General features: G+C 37.5%; 1 protein-coding gene across 4 annotated transcripts in view; it reads left to right on the top strand.

The window, feature by feature from the left end:
* Nucleotides 1-19,634, top strand: part of cpeb3 (cytoplasmic polyadenylation element binding protein 3) — a 61,143-nt gene that overhangs the window by 27,591 nt on the left and 13,918 nt on the right. For 2 of the 4 annotated variants that reach the window (XM_066678658.1, XM_066678660.1), the window contains exons 4-7: nt 4,033-4,086; nt 11,509-11,532; nt 15,027-15,194; nt 15,879-15,968. In XM_066678658.1, the coding sequence (XP_066534755.1) occupies nt 4,033-4,086; nt 11,509-11,532; nt 15,027-15,194; nt 15,879-15,968 (336 nt within the window). The remainder of the gene's footprint in view (nt 1-4,032; nt 4,087-11,508; nt 11,533-15,026; nt 15,195-15,878; nt 15,969-19,634) is intronic. The other 2 variants (XM_066678661.1, XM_066678659.1) reach the window with 1 other exon arrangement.

Raw genomic sequence — 19,634 nt, 5'->3', positions numbered from 1 at the left:
ATAGATCAGCTGTAATATTTCTCTCCTTGTATTTATTTATTTCTAATGCCATTCAAAAGCAATGGAAGCACAGCTGCCAGCCTAACCATGACTTATGTTGGCCTCATTCATGACTTAGTTCTAGCATTTGGCCTAGTTTTCATCTTTCTACACTTGTATGCAAATGTTTGTGTACATTTGGTTGATATTGCAGGTGAAAATAAGGTGACCAGATCTGAGGGGGGGGCGGGGGGACAACTACTGACGTGAAGACTGACCAATTAAATGTTTACAGAGAAAGGTTATCGGCCAATAACGGTAGCTCTACAGTCAGACCGTCCAATCAGAAGATTTTAGGCTACTTCACCACGCCCCCTTCTCACTCAAGCGAACCAATCGGAGTAAGGGAGGGCGGGACTAGTTTGTGAACGAAACGCTTCTCGAAGTTCTATGTAAGCTCTAGGAAAACAAAATCCCAGACGTTTGTGAAATTCCACCTGGACATTTATTTAAGTCTAAAAAAGAGGACGTCTGGTCACCCTAGTGAAAATAAGTACGCACCCACATGTCACTCAGTAAAATCAACAAAAGATGGTATATGATCAGGGGTGTTCAAACTTTTGCATATGGCTCTATCGAGTACGGGAGTGTCCTTTTTCCATCATGGAATTTTTCCTCTTCATATGGAGTGCTCAGTCATTAGTTAAGTATATGAATGAGCCTTGGTCGTTCAGCAGGATTTATTAACAGTTCTTTGCTCTGATGCAGAGACAGTGAGAATTAGAAAATCGAGCTCGCCTGGCTGCACTATCTAATTCTAAGAGATAATGGAGAAATACAGCAGCACTTTTTTAATCAGCTCCATGCTGATTAAAAAAAAATGCACCGTCGCTCCACTGCTTTTCACCAAGTGCTGACTTTAGCATTAAAATTTCCCTTGTGTTTTTAATTGCAGAATTTTATTTCAGTCAAGTTTCTGCAGCTATGTCTAACTGTACCTTCTGACTGCACTATTTTGTAATTTTAGCAGCATAGACATATGATGTCAAGAGACTTATGGAACAGAATTTCTGCATTGAAGATGGCAACATCAGAGTCTATTAACATTGAATTGCCTATTAAATATACCCCTGACTTATTTCAGGTGTTTGACTGTGGCATCAGGGACCAGATTAAAAAAAAAAGTATCTTAAGAAAGAAACTTAATAAAATTGTTTTTTCTTTTCTCTTAGCTTTATAATCAAGTTAAAAATTAAGTTATTGTCCAAAATCGTCTTGTGAACATTATTTATTTTTCTTGACTTTTCACTTAAAAAAAAAAAAATTGTTTTCTTGAAAAAAATTTCTATTTTCTTAACCTTATGAAAGCCTCACACTTGTCTTAGAGTTGAGTATATTTCAGGTAAGCCTCTAAAATGATGATTTTAATAGATGTCTATCAATAATATAGCATTTTTAACAAGTGGACATGTTCTTAAAGAACTGTTGTTTTCATCCTCATGTGGAGTCGGGCAAACTTCAATCTGTAGATTGGAAGTCATTTTTTTTTCTCTCTCTTGTTCATTTCCCCCACCTTCACTTCTAATTCTTGTTTACATACATTTTTGAACACTTAGTTTGACTCTATTTGTCAATTTTTCAGTCAGCTGCATGGATTTAACTGAATACTGGCATCAACTGTCTATCATTTATTTATATATGTTTTAAACTTTGGCTCATGGCATTTATTACCTGTAAAATGCAGCATGAAAGGCTTTATTACGAATTGCCTACAGAAGAAACAATAATAGTGTCTTGAGGATAAGACTTTCTTAACTATTAGGCGTTGCTGGTCACACCAGTGTGATTTAACCTCATGACCTGGTTCAAGATGAAACATGTTAAAAAATAATAATAATAAAAATTGGCACTGCCGCCAATTTCAGTCAAAAGTAAAGACTTTCTGCTCTATGTTCGTTTGGGTTTTATGAGGATAGACATAGTATAAACAGTAATATTATAATGAGCGAGAGAGACTTAATTGTTTTTATTATATTTATTTTTTGGAGAATTACATTAAAGAGCATTCTTATAAATTTCTTAGTGTTTAGTTTAAAATTATTTTAAAGTATATTCTTCTTAAAATTATTTTGTGAATCTGTCCCCTGGGTGTAAGACCATATTTATTTATTTATTTATTTATTTATTTATTATGATATTAATCAGTGATTATTATTTATATATATATATATATATATATATATATATATATATATATATATATATATATATATATATATATATATTTATTTTTTTTTATTTCCCCTTGCTGACTAATAAATTCTTGAGCATTTCTTCACATGTGACACAGATGTTTCATTCGTGTGGCTGTAAAAATTGCAAAAATTGTGTTTATTTCAAGCCACTGCCATATGTGGTGCTGAAATCCAAAAGCAATAGAAAGAAGTCAGATCTGGGCCACTTTTACCTGATGTGTGAATATAGCATTAGTGTAGGTGTCTTAGAATTGGACTTAGCAGATTTATTTATTTGTTTAATAAATTGAACATTTTAGAAATTGAATCTCTGTAAAAAGTTGTGGCTATATTTCATTTTTCATGTAGCGTTTTCCAGTGTGTGTGGAACACTGCATTGTCCTCCCAGTGTGTTGAGCTCTCCAGTGGTGCCAGTTGGATTTGCATGACTCTTGCCTTTGTCCTCTCAGGGTTGCGCCATTGTTTGTGATCCTAGCTACGAGGTTCAACTGGCAAAAGTAAATTGGGGAGAAATGGATTTTTAAAAATTGAAGCAATATAATAACAATAATAATAATAATAATAATACAATATAAGCTATGTGCTGTGCCATTTGACCAGGTGTCCCTATATTTTTGCATGAACTGTAGTCTGAGAAACTTGAAAATGTGTTGGGTTGTTTCAGTTGTGTTTTAAGATACTCATAAAGTGAACAGAAACAAGAGCATGTGGCTGAAGTGTGGGGTTGGAAGTGTTGATTGATGTTATGTGAGACACTCCAGAGCTGTTCAGCCCCTTCTGTGCAAATTCACACAGGATAAATGTCTTATCTCCAGCACTGTGTTTGCATACAAGCCAGTCAGAGACTGTTGAAGCTGCAGGCGTCACCCCAAGTATCACACACACAACACCAGAGTGTGTGTTAGTGCCGCCAGCCTTGATGAAACTTGAACTGTTTTTCTAGAGGACTTAATGGCTGAACATTGCAGGAGTAGCTATTCTAAAGTTTGGAATCAGTGTATAAAATAGCTCTAATGTGAAACCAATATTGAGGACGATATTTTCCTCCAAATAATCATTAAATTATTTTTAAACTATGCTGTTAATGAAACTCCCTATTGTTCGACTGTGTAGATGATTCCATAGTTATATGGAGAGCTGTAAAACATTGGGAAACCAGATCAAAATTCAAAGATAACATCAAGAATATATATATTTTTAAATATAAATTAATTTTAATAAGATGCTATTATGCTAAACTTCATGTGTTTCACGTTGCATGTGTTCATGTGTCTAAGAGAAGGGGCCTAAACGCTGAGAGATTTATTGTACAGTTGGCACTTCTCGCTCTCCAGCTGGAATCGGGTATTATGGCTGTACTGGAGCAAAATGCATTCTCTGTTAAATTCCCAGCATTCTCCATTCTATTGTCTGAGCTGCAAAGCTCTTTATGCTGCGCAATCCTGGGCCTACACCTCAGATCTGCTGTTAAACATGAATTTTGGACGTCTCTAGGGTATATTCATTATGTTATTTGTATGAATATGTAGCTAAAAGATATTACCTAGTTATCTATATGAAAATCCAGTTTCAGTCGGGCCTATAATGGTTATTTAGATGACCTGGTAATTTTAAAGGAGTAGAATGCTTCACTGGAGTCAAATGGCTTAATAATCTTTTTTGCAAAGAGATCTGCCTCAGGTAAGTGCTCAGGGCGGGATGGACATTGTGGTTTCTTTTAAGTTTCATGTTGTTTTGCACGTTGCCTTGTCTAATCTCTTCACTAATCCTCCCGTCCTTTTCTTGTGTTTTTCTCCAGGACGCATGGGTTTGAACTTTCACCACCCAGCAGCAGAACACATAATGCCACTGAGTGAGTGTTGTTTCACATTCCATTTCCATTTAATTTGGACTGAATTAGGCATAAACAGAGGCATATTGTTGCTCTCAATAACAACTTTTGATCAGATGAATTTGAAATGATCACTGGTATTCCCATTCCCAATGATACTTTCTTTCAACAAGCAGAATGTGTGGGGGGGGGGGGGGTGAAAGAAAATTTAAAGTCACAACATGGAGCATATGAAAACAAAAAACAACAAAAAAAAATCTGGGAAATTTTGGTTTACTAAATAGCATTAGTTCTTTGGCTAACGTAAACAAACTTTCCTCTGAAGATGTTATAACTAGACATGTCGGTTGATTAAATAACTGCATTAATCGCAATGACTTTATGTGTATAATCATGGTTAATCACAATTAAATATGCTATTACTTCCTTGAGTTATTTTTTGAAAGGGACATAATACAAATATATGTTTAGAGTGGTTTGCACAATACACTGGTTAGAGGAAACGGTTCTTTTTACTTTATTATAGCATTCAGAGTAGTTTTTAATGATATTTGGATTAGAATCTCTAAATATGCTCAGTAAAAGGTTAAAAGATATATATATATTTCAGCGTAACGATGTAATTTACCTTCTAAACTAAATGGTAGCAACGCATGTTGACATCACCTAATAAAACTACTAACACACAACTAGCATCTGTAAATTTGAGTGAATTGAAGTTTGTGTAATTTTCTTTTTTTTTTACGCATTAAGATTTCCAGATTAAACACATGCGTTAATGTGTTTTAACACTTAAAAGTCAGTTTAGAGAACCCAGTTTAGATGAATGTTTGTTTATTTGTTAGCTATGTATCTAAATCTAAGATGTTAGCATGTTTTCTTTAAGAACTTTATTATTATTATTGTTTTTTAAATATATTCACAGACCCTTATGTGTTTGCCTAGCCACTATAAAAACAGCTAAGCAGAATTATAGCTAATCGATCAATTTAGTCTCTTCAAACTTATATTACAACAATAGCATAAGATTGATAAGTGTTAACCATTTAAATGGCATCATGACCTAAACTTTCATAAGCGTGACAGGTGTATGCCTGTACATGTAATCACACTTCAGATCTGCACACCTCTTCTCTATGAAATGATTGGTTGTGACTAATCTACTTCTAAATTGAAAAAGAAAGATCCTGAAGTGACTAAAATGTGTTTTGAGCTTTTAAACAAGTTTGTTTCCCTTACTTTTCTGTACCTAGCTTCAATATGCAGTCACTCCTTAGAACTGCTAGTCATAAGCCTACTGTTTAGTTGGCCTGACATAGGCAGGTGAATTGACTTCTTGAATGTCCAGTCTCATGGCGGGTTTGTCATTGTTTATACAGTACTGCACAGTTCTGGAGTATAACTGAGGGCTGTAGAACCAACTGAGAGAATGGTGTGGTGCACTGGAGTCTCCATCATTAGCAGCGGTCACCTAAAAATAACAGACTTGACAGACTATATACTCATCCTTTCCCCTTCAGAAAGTGCCATATGGCCACAGGGGACAAACAGGGAGGAAAGCTGCTGGAATGAGTAGGTGAGGGTGAGATGGGTAGAATATGTAATATTTCCTGAGAAGTATTGTGATTGCAATTTAATCTGTCAACATCCAGGCTGTATTCTTTGGCCAAGAACACCAGAGAATCCTTTTTTTTTTCTAGGCTGAGCTTTGAATGCTGAAAGTAGTGCTCCAGTACCCCACAGCTTATGTGTGATTGCTGTTGTGCTGTGAACACAGCAAACATGTCCTTTGTCGCTTCTGTTTTTGGTCTAACTTTTCTACAATATCCATCCATCCATTATCTGTAACCGCTTATCCAATTTAGGGTCGCGGGGGGTCCAGAGCCTACCTGGAATCATTGGGCGCAAGGCGGGAATACACCCATGAGGGGACGCCAGTCCTTCACAGGGCCTTTTCTACAATATAATATTTCAATTATTAAGTTACATTTCTACATTGAAGATGATGTGGATAATGTAGACACAAATTGACATTGCATTCTGCACATATCGATCACTGGATTATGAAACTACCTCATGGGTCCACCTTGTAGATGTAAAATCAGAGACAATAGCTCATTTATTGTTGCACTATTTGTGTTGGTCGTCCTTCATCAGTGGACACAGGACGCTGCCCACAGGACACTGTTGGCTGGATATTTTTGGTTGTGGGACTATTCTCAGTCCAGCAGTAACACTGAGGAGTTTAAGAACTTGAGCAGCCTAGCTGTTTCTGATCCACTCGTACCAGCACAAAACACACTAACAGGTGGGTTACAGTCTGTAATCGTAGAACTACAAAGTGCTTCTCTATGGGCAATGGACAGTGAGTGTAGACATAAGGTAGGTGTTCCTAATCCAGTGACTGTTCAGTGTAGTTTATGATGATTATTGTTGTGTTTCCTGAAATGTTTATATTATTCTACATACTGTGGTATGATCAGATATTTAATTTACATTGTAAAATTCTAAAACTACTAAAATATTAGTAGGTATGTATTGTCTCAGTCAGGTTGAGTGAGTGTTCAGAAAGCCTCCTCTCAGGACTGAAAGCCACAGCTTTGATGATGGAGATTTTTGAGGTTTGGCTCTGCAACCTTGTGGTTCCCGGGCTGCTGTTTAGTGGGAACTGTAGTGGAACAGAAGGAGAAAGAAGGAAACAGCCTGTCTCTGACTCTCTTCCTCCCCTCTCCACACCTGCAGAACTAGTCTTTCTGGAGCTCTCAGCTGGAATATTGTCATAAGGTCAGCGTAGTGCACTGATAAAACGTATGGATGTGCTTTAGTAAAATGAGATAAATAAGAAAGGGCATAAACATATTTAGGGTTTATACCAAAGTGAGTCGCACTGGTGTGCTGTGCCAATATCTCACGTTATAGCACAAACCTGGATTGTAAATATTGCAATTATTCCACAGTTTGTTATCACCATTTATTATTAGGTTTTAAGATAAAGGAGATTGTGAAAAAATCATTTGTTTTTTATTAGTTCCATTCCGTCACACATTCATTTTTACTTTTTTCAACAAACTCTGGATCTTTAATGTGTGCGATGTTGGACCCATTCAGGTTTTCTGAACTTTGGTTCTGTCCAGTGAGCCGGTCCGTGTTCACACCAGATTTCTTGGGAAACGAGGCTGCGTTATTCAGAGCTGCTCTCTGTCCAAATCAGGATGGAAGCAGAGATTAAATGCATCAAGTCAATAAAACCATTTCAGCCGTTGTTTACAGCGGATTCAGATCGTAGTCATATATCATACACTAAACGAGAGCAGCGGAGAAAAAAGGTGAGCCTCCACTCGAGTTAAACACAATCTCAGAAACCACATAGACGTAGCCAATTACGTGTTAATTATTTCCAATTTTTTTTTGTTTTCAAATCAGAAAGTAGATAATGATCCACTGCGCCATAGCCCTTTACTCTTTAGTCTTTTAAGCGCTGGCATTGTTGCTAGGTTACATGTATTTTGCGGAATAATACCTGAAGAGCTTTGGTCAGAGTGCCATTAGCATGTAATATTGGCAATCCTGAAACGTCTCTCAGTCAATCACATTTCAGGGTCGGAACTATCGGGTCAGTGTCATATGTCCATAACTGGTTACCGTTTGAATCATTGAATATTCAAAATCCTAATATACTCCTTTATTCTTTAGAATAAAAAAGAATATTTAGTGTCATTTTAAGAACTCTCAGGCTTGTTTGTATTCTAGAAGAGATTTCATTAAGTTTTACTGTAACTTGCATAATCACTATTATTAAATCTGTGTCAAGATTAAGCTCAAAGCTACATTTTCTACTAATTGCTGTTTCTTTTTAAATTGTAACAGCAATTATTCTCACAGAGAGAGACACATCCAGCAGGTTATCTTAACCTTCTACTATTTGGCCCAAAGCGAATGTCACCCTGTGCCCTGTGAAACTTTTAAACTTTGGAACAAATTCCCTTGTATCTGAGTGTGGTTGCCTAAAGCGGTCTCACAAAACACATGGTGGGTAAGTCTCTCTCTCTCTCTCTCTCTCTCTCTCTCTCTCTCTCTCTCTCTCTCTCTCTCTCTCTCTCTCTCTCTCTCTCTCTCTCTCTCTCTCTCTCTCTCTCTCTCTCTCTCTCTCTCTCTCTCTCTCTCTCTCTCTCTCTCTCTCTCTCTCTCTCTCTCTCTCTCTCTCTCTCTCTCTCTCTCTCTCTCTCTCTCTCTCTCTCTCTCTCTCTCTCTCTCTCTCTCCCTCCCTCCCTCACCCTCTCTTGCTCTTGCTCTTGCTTGTTGCTAGGCACTCTAGGCCCCCTTGACCTCTTCTAGTCAGACGTCTCTCTGTCTGCTCCTAGCAGCAAGGCACACAGAGACCCTTTTTAATGAAAAGCCCCAAAAGTGTGATGCAGCAGCCTGGATTCAGTCTTGTTCTCCTGCAGTGAGAATGTCACACAATTGGAGCCTCTCTGTACTGTGCCATATTGGTCTGTCTCTGCTGACTTGTGTTGAAAGGGGTTTGTTAAAGATTCCCAGTGTGTCTCTTTAGCTCCTTGGAGGCTCTGTTCTAACAACCTCAGCAGGAGCTTTATTCAGACCTATCACCCACACTGCAGGGCTCTTACAGCACAATGTCACACATGCGATGCTGCTGCTGCTGCAACTGACTGTTGACTTGTAGGGCTGGGTGGCCAGAGTAGAAGAATGGGGCTGGTTAGCACTGGGATGGTGCTGTAAGCGGAGGGGAAAGAGTACCTAATCGTTTAGGCCCAAGCAGTGTACACAAATATGGAAGGAACTTGTTTCCTTTGTTGTCAAGGATTTTACATATTTTACACATGAAAAATGGACCCCCGCCCCCTCCACAAAAAAAGTATATAATTATCATTTTGTTCTTCAGTGTAGTGTTAGCAGCAAAGGTTTACATTTTTGATGCTTTGTTATATGTGGTGGCAATATACAATATACACTAGAAACAAGAGGAGGAAGAAGTCTAGCCATTCACTCACAACAGCTCAAACCACTGACATTTATTAAAATAAATGTTGTGAGCCTAAATTACATTTAACCTTTTACCACCCAGGTTTATTAAATTCTATGTACATTCACTAACTACATGAATGGCCATACAAACCCACTAAGATTAGGTATATTTCAGGTATGTAACTGACGTAACAAATGTGGTCATTTAAGTGGTTAAAAAAACTAATTTAAATGTAGTATTAATAAATAATTAATTAAATGTTTTGAGAATTATGGTCTTTATAATTATTTATTTATTTTTGAAAATCATTAAACATTTGCAGTTTAAATTAAAGTGAGCCTAACGTATAAACTCTGTCTGCTTGCTGGAATCAGGGAGGATGGAGAAGTCAAGAATGTGAGGCATGTGGGAAGCAGCCATTTAGAAAAACTGCCCAGGGAGTATGGAGGTGTAACGTATTTGAGCGACACAGCTAAATGAATTCTAGATACAGGAATAGACTACTGTTTCCTGGTCCAGCAGTGTCTGAGCTCCTGAAATAGCAAATGATCACTAATCATGGGGTTTTAGGTTTGAACCTCTGTACAAATACAGCAAGTTAAGTGTATATTCAGTCTCTGCTTATCTGCTGGCCTACCTTTGGCCTCAATTTTAGAGTAGGAGGGTGCCAGACCATAAGTTTCGGGTCAGCCCAGACAGTAACCAACATCATTTCCTCTGAATTAGTGCAACATTTCCACTGAAGAAATGTGAATGAGCTCTTGGAATGTGTCTAGAGCTTTTTATTCAGTTTAAAAAAAAAATAAAAGGTCTAACAAGCATACTAGCTTAATGACTCAACCTACTCTCATCACCTCTCACCTGAAGCAGTAAAGTGTCTGTTATGCTAGTTGTGTATGTGATCCTGTAGTTTTAGATCTAACCACTGGCTGAAAAGTTTAAGTTTGTAAAATATATAATTTTTAAGAAACCAGCATCAGAACAGGAGCTGACATGTATCTCTAAGTCCAATATTGGAGTCCCAGTAACTGTGAAGCTACAATTTATGTATGTTTTGTGTAATAACAGCTACACTTCATTTAAAAGAGTGCACCAGAAATGTTAGAAGTATTTTAATACGACATCTGTTCAGCTCATAAGGTGAATTATCCAGCCCTTCTAAAGATGAGCCAGGTGTTAGAGCAGAGTAATGGACCTTGTTTGAATCAGTATTCTACTGTTTTCCTTTACAGTTTGTCAGAACCTATTAATCTTTTACCTGAGATAATCAGCATTTGGTGGCCCCATAGAACTGAAAGCTAGGAGCATGAGTACCCAGCATATACTGCCAACAGGTGTTTGAGAAATTATGTCCCAGCCCAATCAATCCTAGCATGAATAGTCAGGTACAAATATGTTAAACTCCACAACCTTTAAAAATGTTTTTATTAAGTGTGCACGGCATTTGGTTGTTATTGTATTTTGTTTATTTTTGTATTGTGTTAAGTAAAATTGCAATTCATACATTTAAACATTCTCCTGGGAGTTGTCATTTTATGGAAACTTCTGCGTAGTAATAAAAATGGCAATTGTCATTTTATTCAACAAAAAATAACCTAAAAATTCAGTAGTTTGAAAATGGCAAGCGAGAAGAATTTATTTGTTACGAGTTCCATCAAGGAAAAAGCATGTGCGTCGATTTGTTCTGTTCTTGGTGTATAATACTGTATCCAGAAGTATGTGTGAGTTGTGGTTAAGGTGGTTTAAAGATTTTATTCATTGTAAACGTAACGTATATATATTTATTTCGATAAAATGACAATTCATATTTTTATACTATGCTCCCATTACCATAAATTATAAAAGCTGGGGAAAATTAAAATTTTGAATTACAATTACACGTTGCATTTTAAAATTTATTTGTATGTCTAATAGTTCAGGGATTGTTCTGTGTAGCACTGAACCTGTTTAATGTGTGACTGACCTGTGGTTAAGTGGTTCTTCTCCATATCACGTACCTTTTTATAAATGAAACTTAAAAAATAATAAATAAATGTATATAGCACCAAAACTTTGAAGCATCTTGATTTGGTACTTTTTTTTTTTTAAAAAGAGTAGAGTATTTACCAGGACTGGAACTAGGCCTCTGAATTAGAGACCCAGATTCCAAGTCATTATTTTCCTTTTTAGATGTGTGAAGATGCTGTATATTTCTCCTTGGCACACTTTCTGTTTCTGATATTGACCCATGCGAGTTAACACAGATCGTCTTGTTCTTCTTGCCTTAGTGACTGTTCACATTGTTTGCCCACCAAATCCATGTATGTCTTTCTCCCTCTCTTTCTCTGTCTGTCTGTCTGTCTGTCTGTCAATCTTCCCTTCTGCCCCTGCTCCTATCTCTCTTTCCTATTTCCTGTTGTTTCTATCCCTCTCTCTCTGTTTTTTACCCCCCGCCCCACCCCTGTGCTCCCGAACAGCCAGGAACTATGGTCGCAGAAGAGGTAACATGTTGCCTTCTCTCTGTTTTGTGCTTGTAGAAATGAAGGGGCTTGTTGAAGCTAAATTGCTAGCTGTCTGTGTGTGAGGGTGGACATGGAGCTTGGGGTTGGAGTTGAGGGGTTGATGATAATGATGATGGTGATGACCGAATGTCTGCTTCATCTGTGCTGTGGTTGGATGAAGTCCTATTAGTTCATGCCCCTTGTCTTTTCTTGCTGGATGGTAGTTTATATTATCATCAATACCATGTAATCAAATGGGTGGAAAGGATGCTTTAACCATTCATTTCCTAACACAGGGCTTACATTTTTTCTCTCTTGTTTTTTCTCTTTCTGGGGCGAAATTCCCACCAAATTCATTTGGCTTTTTCATAGTTAATAAGTGACATGTCAAGCTGCCTTTGGGCACACAAAATGGGGTAATATTTGCACATTATCAAATCAGCCCAGAGTGTTTTACATTCTTCTCCTTACCCCCCACACACTAAAAATCATCTCCTAATTGAACCCAGTGAACCCAGCCATCAAAAAGCCCCTAACTCCAAGTTGACCATGATAGCACCTTGACTTGTCCTTGGTTTTTTTTTTTGTGCTAAAATGATTGCAGTGTATAATTAACATGTTTTAATTCAGCTGATTTACTTCTGTAGCACAAGATTCTGCAAGGACATAGGTCCCAATGTTAGTTCTAGATGATGAGCAGTGAAATGAGCTAGTGGTCAGTGCTCACCATGATCATTAGATAGAGCTAGGTCTTCAGTTTGACCATAAAAATCATAACAAACAAACAAGAAATCCTCTATTGTAATGCTATAGAGCTAGCAGCAGTTGACATGGACATTGTTTGACCGTTCTAGGTTAAACTTCACATTTGAATTACATTAAGCATGTCATGTTTTATTCAAAGTTCCTGTCAATATATTTTAGCAGTTTTACAGTGACTACCTCAATATAGAACCTTGGCGTAGAGTTGCCCATGTTTTCAAATTCTAACTTTGACCATCACTTGTGCTCACAATTACTTAAATACCTACAGAATATTTCAGAAAAAATATTATTAGGAAAAAAAATAATTGAGCATACCCTCTAGAATCTAATGTCTGAATGGTTGATTTCCACCATCATTTGTTTTGGACATGCTATGCATTTAGTTCCTCAACTAAAAATACTACCAGTGGGAGTACCTCACTTGGTTTCATCTACCTTACATTTGGGGAAATGTATGTTTCTATATGTTACCAAACCAATCGAATACTTACACTTGTGCTACATTTGATATTTGTCCAAAAATATTCACTAAATTGCAGTGGCAAATTAGGGCAAGATTCTGGAACATTCTTGAAATGATGTTGCATGTAAGTCCCCTTCTCAACACCATGTGAAGATGAGGCTGTTTATGAGGGCTCCATTTCCCAAATATCCCATTATGATAAGATGGAATGGTTGGAGAAAATTCCTGAGAGTCTCTCTCTTTGATCAGCATTCAACTGAAGAAAAAATGCTAGTGTTTTTGGGAAACAGCCTATTTGGCAAACCTTGCTGGAAAATATATACTTTAAAGTCAATCCAAGGCTAATCCTTCAGTTTTGTGACGCCTACATTTACATAAATAAAGGTTTTATGTCTAAAATTCTAATCATTATACTGTTTCCTGTGGAACATTTTTTAGTGAAATACCCTCACCTCAGTCCTGTACTGAACTAGGTTCAGATGTAATACTCTGAGCTGCACTGATCAGAATTTCCCTTCAACCCCTAAATGTTCACATTTCATTCTATGTCATGACACCTACTTTGGTGACTGTGTTTATGTAAAACAAAGGCAATCATCTTAGGCACTGTTTATATGGTTTACTGTTTGCTTGGCTATTACATGGCAGCTAGAACTTTGTCTAAATTCATCCAGAATTTCATGCTAACACAAGACTCCTGACCTAACTCATTTCCCCCCAACTCCCTGTGTAATCTTTCTTTGATGTGCAGAATAGTTTTTAAATGTGCAGCAATGAGCCAAACAGTGTTCTTCTGATTTTCTGGCTCGTGCTGAAGCTTAGGAAATTGGTAATTCAGAAATCTCCATCTTCTGCTTCTCAGCTCAGAGCTCTGAAGTCTCTTTCATTGGAAGAGGTCTGCTCAGAAAGTCAGCAGTCCCCAATGGAAAAAGGAATTAGCAGACTAAATTAATTCAGAACACTATCATCTGACCCAGCTACAACTGGGCTGTGTTTGTATGTTTTAGAGGTGATTTAAACTGTATGTTCCTATAATACAGCCCTGTTTCCTGAAAAGTTGGAATAATGCAAGAAAAACAAGAATCCGTGATATGTTAATTCAACTGAACCTTTATTTTCACTGACCAAATTGATTGTATTTGGAAATATAAACAACTTTTTTTTTTAATTCCTGAAACACTAAAAAAATATTGGGACACTATTAAAGTGTATTATATCACTTTATCTGTTTTAATTATTAAAATTTTTAATTGTATGGGAACTGAAGACATAAATATGTTGCAGTTTTCAAGTGGAATTCTTGAACATTCTTACTAGATACAAGAGTTCAACTGCACAACACTTTAATCAACCTTGTCTAATTCTCTTTTTCATGATGTGTCATAGAAGATTGATCTGGACTGCAGGTTGGTCCAGCCAAGCACATGTACTTTGTCCATAAAGCCACGCTATTGTAACACGTGCAGAACGAGTCTTGCTGAAATGACCATGGAGATGAGCTTGGGTCAAGAGAACTTGGCAGGATTTCTGGATAGAAAAGATTTATAGATTTCTCCTTGAGGGTTAGATTTTCATGTTGCATTTCTTGATGCTGCTATTGAGTCTTTTAAGTGACATTTGTTTTTTAAAAGTACTCCCAAGCCCATGTGGCTATGTATATATCAGTTGTATTTCATACAGAGACATTGTCTGATACATTTAGCCTACTCCAGGTCACAGTCACTCAACAGTCGTTATTATAAATTAAAAAATTATTTATTTATTTTTAACTGTGACAATTCCCTCACAATGTTTGGCTTAAAGTGATGGGCCACAACCCATTTTTGCTTTTATAAATCTTATACTCACCTGCTTATAGGGGAATGTCGAGATGGTCTGACATTCATTCATTGTCTGTAACCGCTTATCCAGTTCAGGGTCGCTGAGCCTACCCAGAATCACTGGGCCCAAGGCATTCTCTAACATTTTCACTCATAATTTATGTTTCTTATAAATTATAAATCTTAAAATGTTTATTTTAATACATTTGTCTAAAGGTTAAAGAGAATGATCAAATCACCGATTATTGTTAAACTTAATAAAATGTCCCAACTTTTTGGAAATGGGGCTTGTACATTATGGCACATTTTAAATTTCAATAATGATTATTTTAGAAGGATCCCAATAGTGAATCTTTGTGCCAAACGTCTCCCTTGGCAGTTTTATATGGTTCCAAATATTAGTTAATTTCATTCACCAAAACATCTCTCTCACTCTCGCTCTCTAGGTCGCTCATCACTGTTTCCTTTCGAGGATGGTTTTCTTGATGACCCTCATGGTGACCAGTCTCTGACCCCAGGTCTGAACTCACCCACTCGCTGCCAGAATGGAGAGAGAATGGAACGCTACTCCAGGAAGGTCTTTGTTGGTGGACTGCCTCCAGACATCGATGAAGGTAAATTGCACACTTAAAAGAAAAGGGGGGAAAAAGGACTTGATAACACACTTTTCTGATTCAGGATTTCTAGTATAGTTTTATTTTATACGTTTTATTGTTGTTTAGTTTTTGTTTGTTTCAATGGCATGCATGATCCCTTTTTTCAAGTATCTTACTAAAGCTGTTTTTCCGTGGTTTTACTGTCTTTCCTGAATAAAATATTTGCACTTTTCTGTCAGTTAAGCTCTAATGGTTTAAGTTTTTAGCTCATGCTGAAATTATCCATGTGTGTGTTACATTGCTCTGGGCTGTTAGTGATGTCTTTTGTTGGCAGCGAACAGACTCTGAGTGAGTGACAATACATGATACTTTACACTCAAAAATTTTGAAGAATGCCACAGGCTGCTGGGCTGTGGGAATCTAGTACTTTTAAATTAGGCCATAAACTAACACGCACACACACACACACACACACAGGCTGAATAAACTCTAGTTACATAGTGGTCCCTGGCCTGTTGGAAGATTCACAGCACAATGAGGTCAGTAATAAAACGAATGCTGGTTCGGAAAGTCTCACACACCCTTGTGTCCCGGACATGGCTCTAATTTGAATTGTAGCTGTGAAAGATGATGTAATATATTTCCTTTATGATGTCTGCAGTCATTGTTTTTGTCCTAAATTTTTCTTTTTTCCTTCCCCAGATGAGATCACCAATAGTTTCCGTCGCTATGGACACCTGGTTGTGGACTGGCCCCATAAAGCTGAAAGCAAGTCCTACTTTCCTCCTAAAGGTAAAGACCGCACCTACTTTTCTTCTACTCTATCCACTAAACCAACTGGGCAAAGTAACCACAGGTGGTACATTACTGTGCCAATGTTTATGCACCTGAGAAGCATGAATGTGTTTGTTTAACCCTTGACAAACCTTTCCTTATGGCAGTCCGGCATTATTTGAGGTAAAAATCCAATACCTAGTTTTACAGAGGTTAATAAATACTGCATTATGTTAAATCAAGTGTGTTAAATCCATATTATAAAGGAGGATGTCTGGAAATACACTTATTTCTTCACAATAGCTTACAACACTATTACAACTATCTACACCACACTAATTGAGAAGATTTATTTTCAATATTTTTGCACAGTACAATTGAGTAAATGTTGCTACTTACTGACACATTCTGTGTATAAAATGTTTGACTTCCACTTGGTAGCAGCTTAGCTGAGGCTTTCTTGGTGCAGTAGTCTGTTTTGTCATGAACAAGCAGTGTAGTTTCTAGGTTTGCTGTTAAATTGTAATTGTTAAGGCCTACAAGCTGTAAATGCTGCATATTGGAAGAATTAATGAGCAGTTTGGTTGTTTACTGGAGCTCATTTTGTACTAACCATTATCATTTATCATCAATAAAAAGAAGGGCCTGCCTCATGAACATGGCATGCACAGGCACATCTAGACAAGCACGCTTAGGTAGACAAAAGAAACACACACTCACATTGAGGGGAGAGTGTTTGTGCTGGTATCTAGAACAGGAGAGGGTCTCCGGCTGGAGAGGAAAGTTTCGCTTGGACAGGTGATCAGAGCCAGGCTCCTTCTCTGGAACCTCTGTCATCTCCAGAATGCTCATAACTCTGCATGTGTCATATCAAGGAAACTATTAAAGCAGGCCTGGAAGTGACTAGAATTCTTCATACTGAGGGTAATATACTGCATCTGGAAAAGGGCTGCAAACCATGCCAGTTACTTTTCCACCCTTTTTCTTTCTCTGTGTTTCTCTCTCTCTCACTCTCATCGTGCTCTCTCCTCTTTTTGGAATTCAGAAACCTTGTACTAAAATAGCTGTGAGCTTGAAGCTGGTTCAGAGACTCTGGTGTCCTTGTAGGGGAGTCAGTGGAATACAGGAGGAACTGATGGGGGAAAAACTAAAAGCTGTGATCTGTGATGATTTAGAATTAGGAATTAGTACCCCAAAAGGAATCCAAAAGTTTGACATTTTTTAATAGTGATGAAGGTTTAAGGTTCTATAAAAAGTGAATAAAAATATTGGACTATCTTTACTAAGAATATTACATATTCTTATATTTAAAGGGGGAATATTATACCCCGTTTTCTGTATGTTAATACTGTTCTGGGTTCATAATGACACATCTGTGAAATGCTTTGGTTAAAATACCACAATGATCAAACAACACATCACTGTCCTCCTCCTGTCTAAATAGTCCTGTTCAGAAGGGCGGCTTTCAGCACCTTTTCCTTTAAGAATGAGCCACAGCTCACATTCAGTGCAAGAGCCCAGGTGTGAGGTGTGTGAGCAGAAACTAATGTAAACATGGCTCAAGAGGTGTGATGGGAGAGACTTGGACGACAAAAAGTAAAAGCTCAACATCAGAATAGCTCTTTTTATTCCTTGTTTACTGACTTGGGTTATTTCTCAGTTGCGATTAATGTACAATTGCATTGAAAAGTAATTTTTGTTTTTAATATGTCCGCTTTTGAAAGAACTATGTAAAATTTGGTATATTTGCAAATGGGCTCCCCCTAGAGTTGCTGTTTTTATAGCACTGTCGTAAACGTTGGAGGGGAGGGAGTTTGAGTGGTTTCCTCCTCTTTTGCACCCTCCTCCAAAAGTTATATAGTGCAGTTTCTGTAGTGCTGAGCCCAAAATAGCACAACCTTATTCTCCAAAAACTGGGCAGTGGGAGGTCTCTCAGATTTTTAAGCTGTAATCTTAAGGTTGAAATACTACCTATAGTTGCTGTAGTGAAACTGACTGTCCGTTGGCCAAACGGAAGCAGGCGGTGTTACCACTGTTTTACCAACTGGGCTTAATATATTTAAAGTGTTTAATATACTCCAGTGATAGAAATATGGATATAAGTTGATTCTTACAATACAATTGACCTGTATTACTTTATTATTGTTTTTGCCACATTATTTTTTCATTCTAAGCTTGCCATTCCATTTCACCACGACTAAGACATTTAGAGTTGATGTGTTTCAGGTGTAAATTTGTCTCACATCATACAAGTCTTAATGTGTAGAACAGTACAGGGTCTTCACCGTCAAATTTTATGATCCAAATGGTACCACACCGATCGGAAGTATAAGCGTGCCAGTCCAACACTCGAGTCTCTCTTCTTCTACAACCATGCCCTTGTATCTCCTTGAAGGCAGTATATGTTGTTGTTTGTAAGTGTCAGCATTAATGGAGCAGTTGCAGAAGTGTAAATTACCTTTGACATTCCCATACAGACCTTGGCATTTTGACTTCTTACTACTAACAGTCTACATGATATTTCTATTTATTTTGCTCCAAAATACACGGCAAAAACACTTGAAAAACTGATTCAACTGACCATAACGTGATTTCCCTGTGATGGTTTATACAGAGTCCAGGAGTGGCTACTTTTTGGGAGAGTAAAGTTTTAACTGACATTTTTGGATGCATTGTACGTACTGGAGTTTTGACAAATGTTTGCCAAAGTGATCTTGATTCCATGTGGTTATATCGAGTATAAATGAATGACGTTTCTTGAGGTAGTATTAGAGATCACGGTTATTTGGCTTTGGTTTATGCCTTTCATGCCCTGAAATTCCTCCAGATTTTGTGAATCTTTATATAAGTCATCATGCATTAATCGGTAAACTACCAATGACTTATAAAGGAACCGTGCCATTCCTGGAAGCTGCCAGTCTTTAATCATGTATCTATATCTAGGGTTTACTAATGTGTTTTTAATACAAAGCAAGGCAGACTAGAGCTGCATTATGCAGGAATATAATTACAATATGGTATTTTGTCCACATCACAGTCCTAGTTCTAATTCCTCAGCAGATGTGTGAAACGTGGCCAGTGGTCATCAATCTCTCCTCATATTGAAAAGGTCTGCAGGCTTAAGGAGTGGAAGATGCTGGTCAGTTTTCTCCTTGTGCAAAGTATAACGAGCTTCTGTGTCTCAAAGCCTTTGTGAAAGTACTTCCAGCTCACCACTGACTCATAGTGTGGCTCTGAACTCGTTCTGGCAAGAGGCAGTGCACTTGCCCATATGGTTTTCTAATACTTATTTGATTGCAAGTGTGCAGCTTCTCTGAGCGAACGTGTGTGTTTGTAGATAATCATCGCATTGTGGGGACCAAAATCAGTTTACACACTTTACACATTTTGGGAACATGATGTCCATATGGGATAAAAATCATGTCATGTCCCCATGATGTAAATCATTCCATTGTAAGGTGAAGATGTGTAGCTTGGTGCTGCACTCTGTCCTCTATGTACACTCATTTTATTATTTTTTTTATGTTGTTATGCTGTTTGTGTTCTTTGTATTGCAGTGTCTTTGTTTTTTTTTATGTTCTTTTGCTCCAGGGACCTGGAGGTTGTGGGTTCAGGTCCTGCTCTGGGTGACTGTCTGTGAGGAGTTTGGTGTGTTCTCCCTGTGTATGCGTGGGTTTCCTCCGG

Source organism: Hoplias malabaricus, chromosome 8 (assembly GCF_029633855.1).
Source record: "Hoplias malabaricus isolate fHopMal1 chromosome 8, fHopMal1.hap1, whole genome shotgun sequence".
Taxonomy (NCBI): domain Eukaryota; kingdom Metazoa; phylum Chordata; class Actinopteri; order Characiformes; family Erythrinidae; genus Hoplias; species Hoplias malabaricus.
This window is presented reverse-complemented; position numbering and strand designations above follow the sequence as displayed.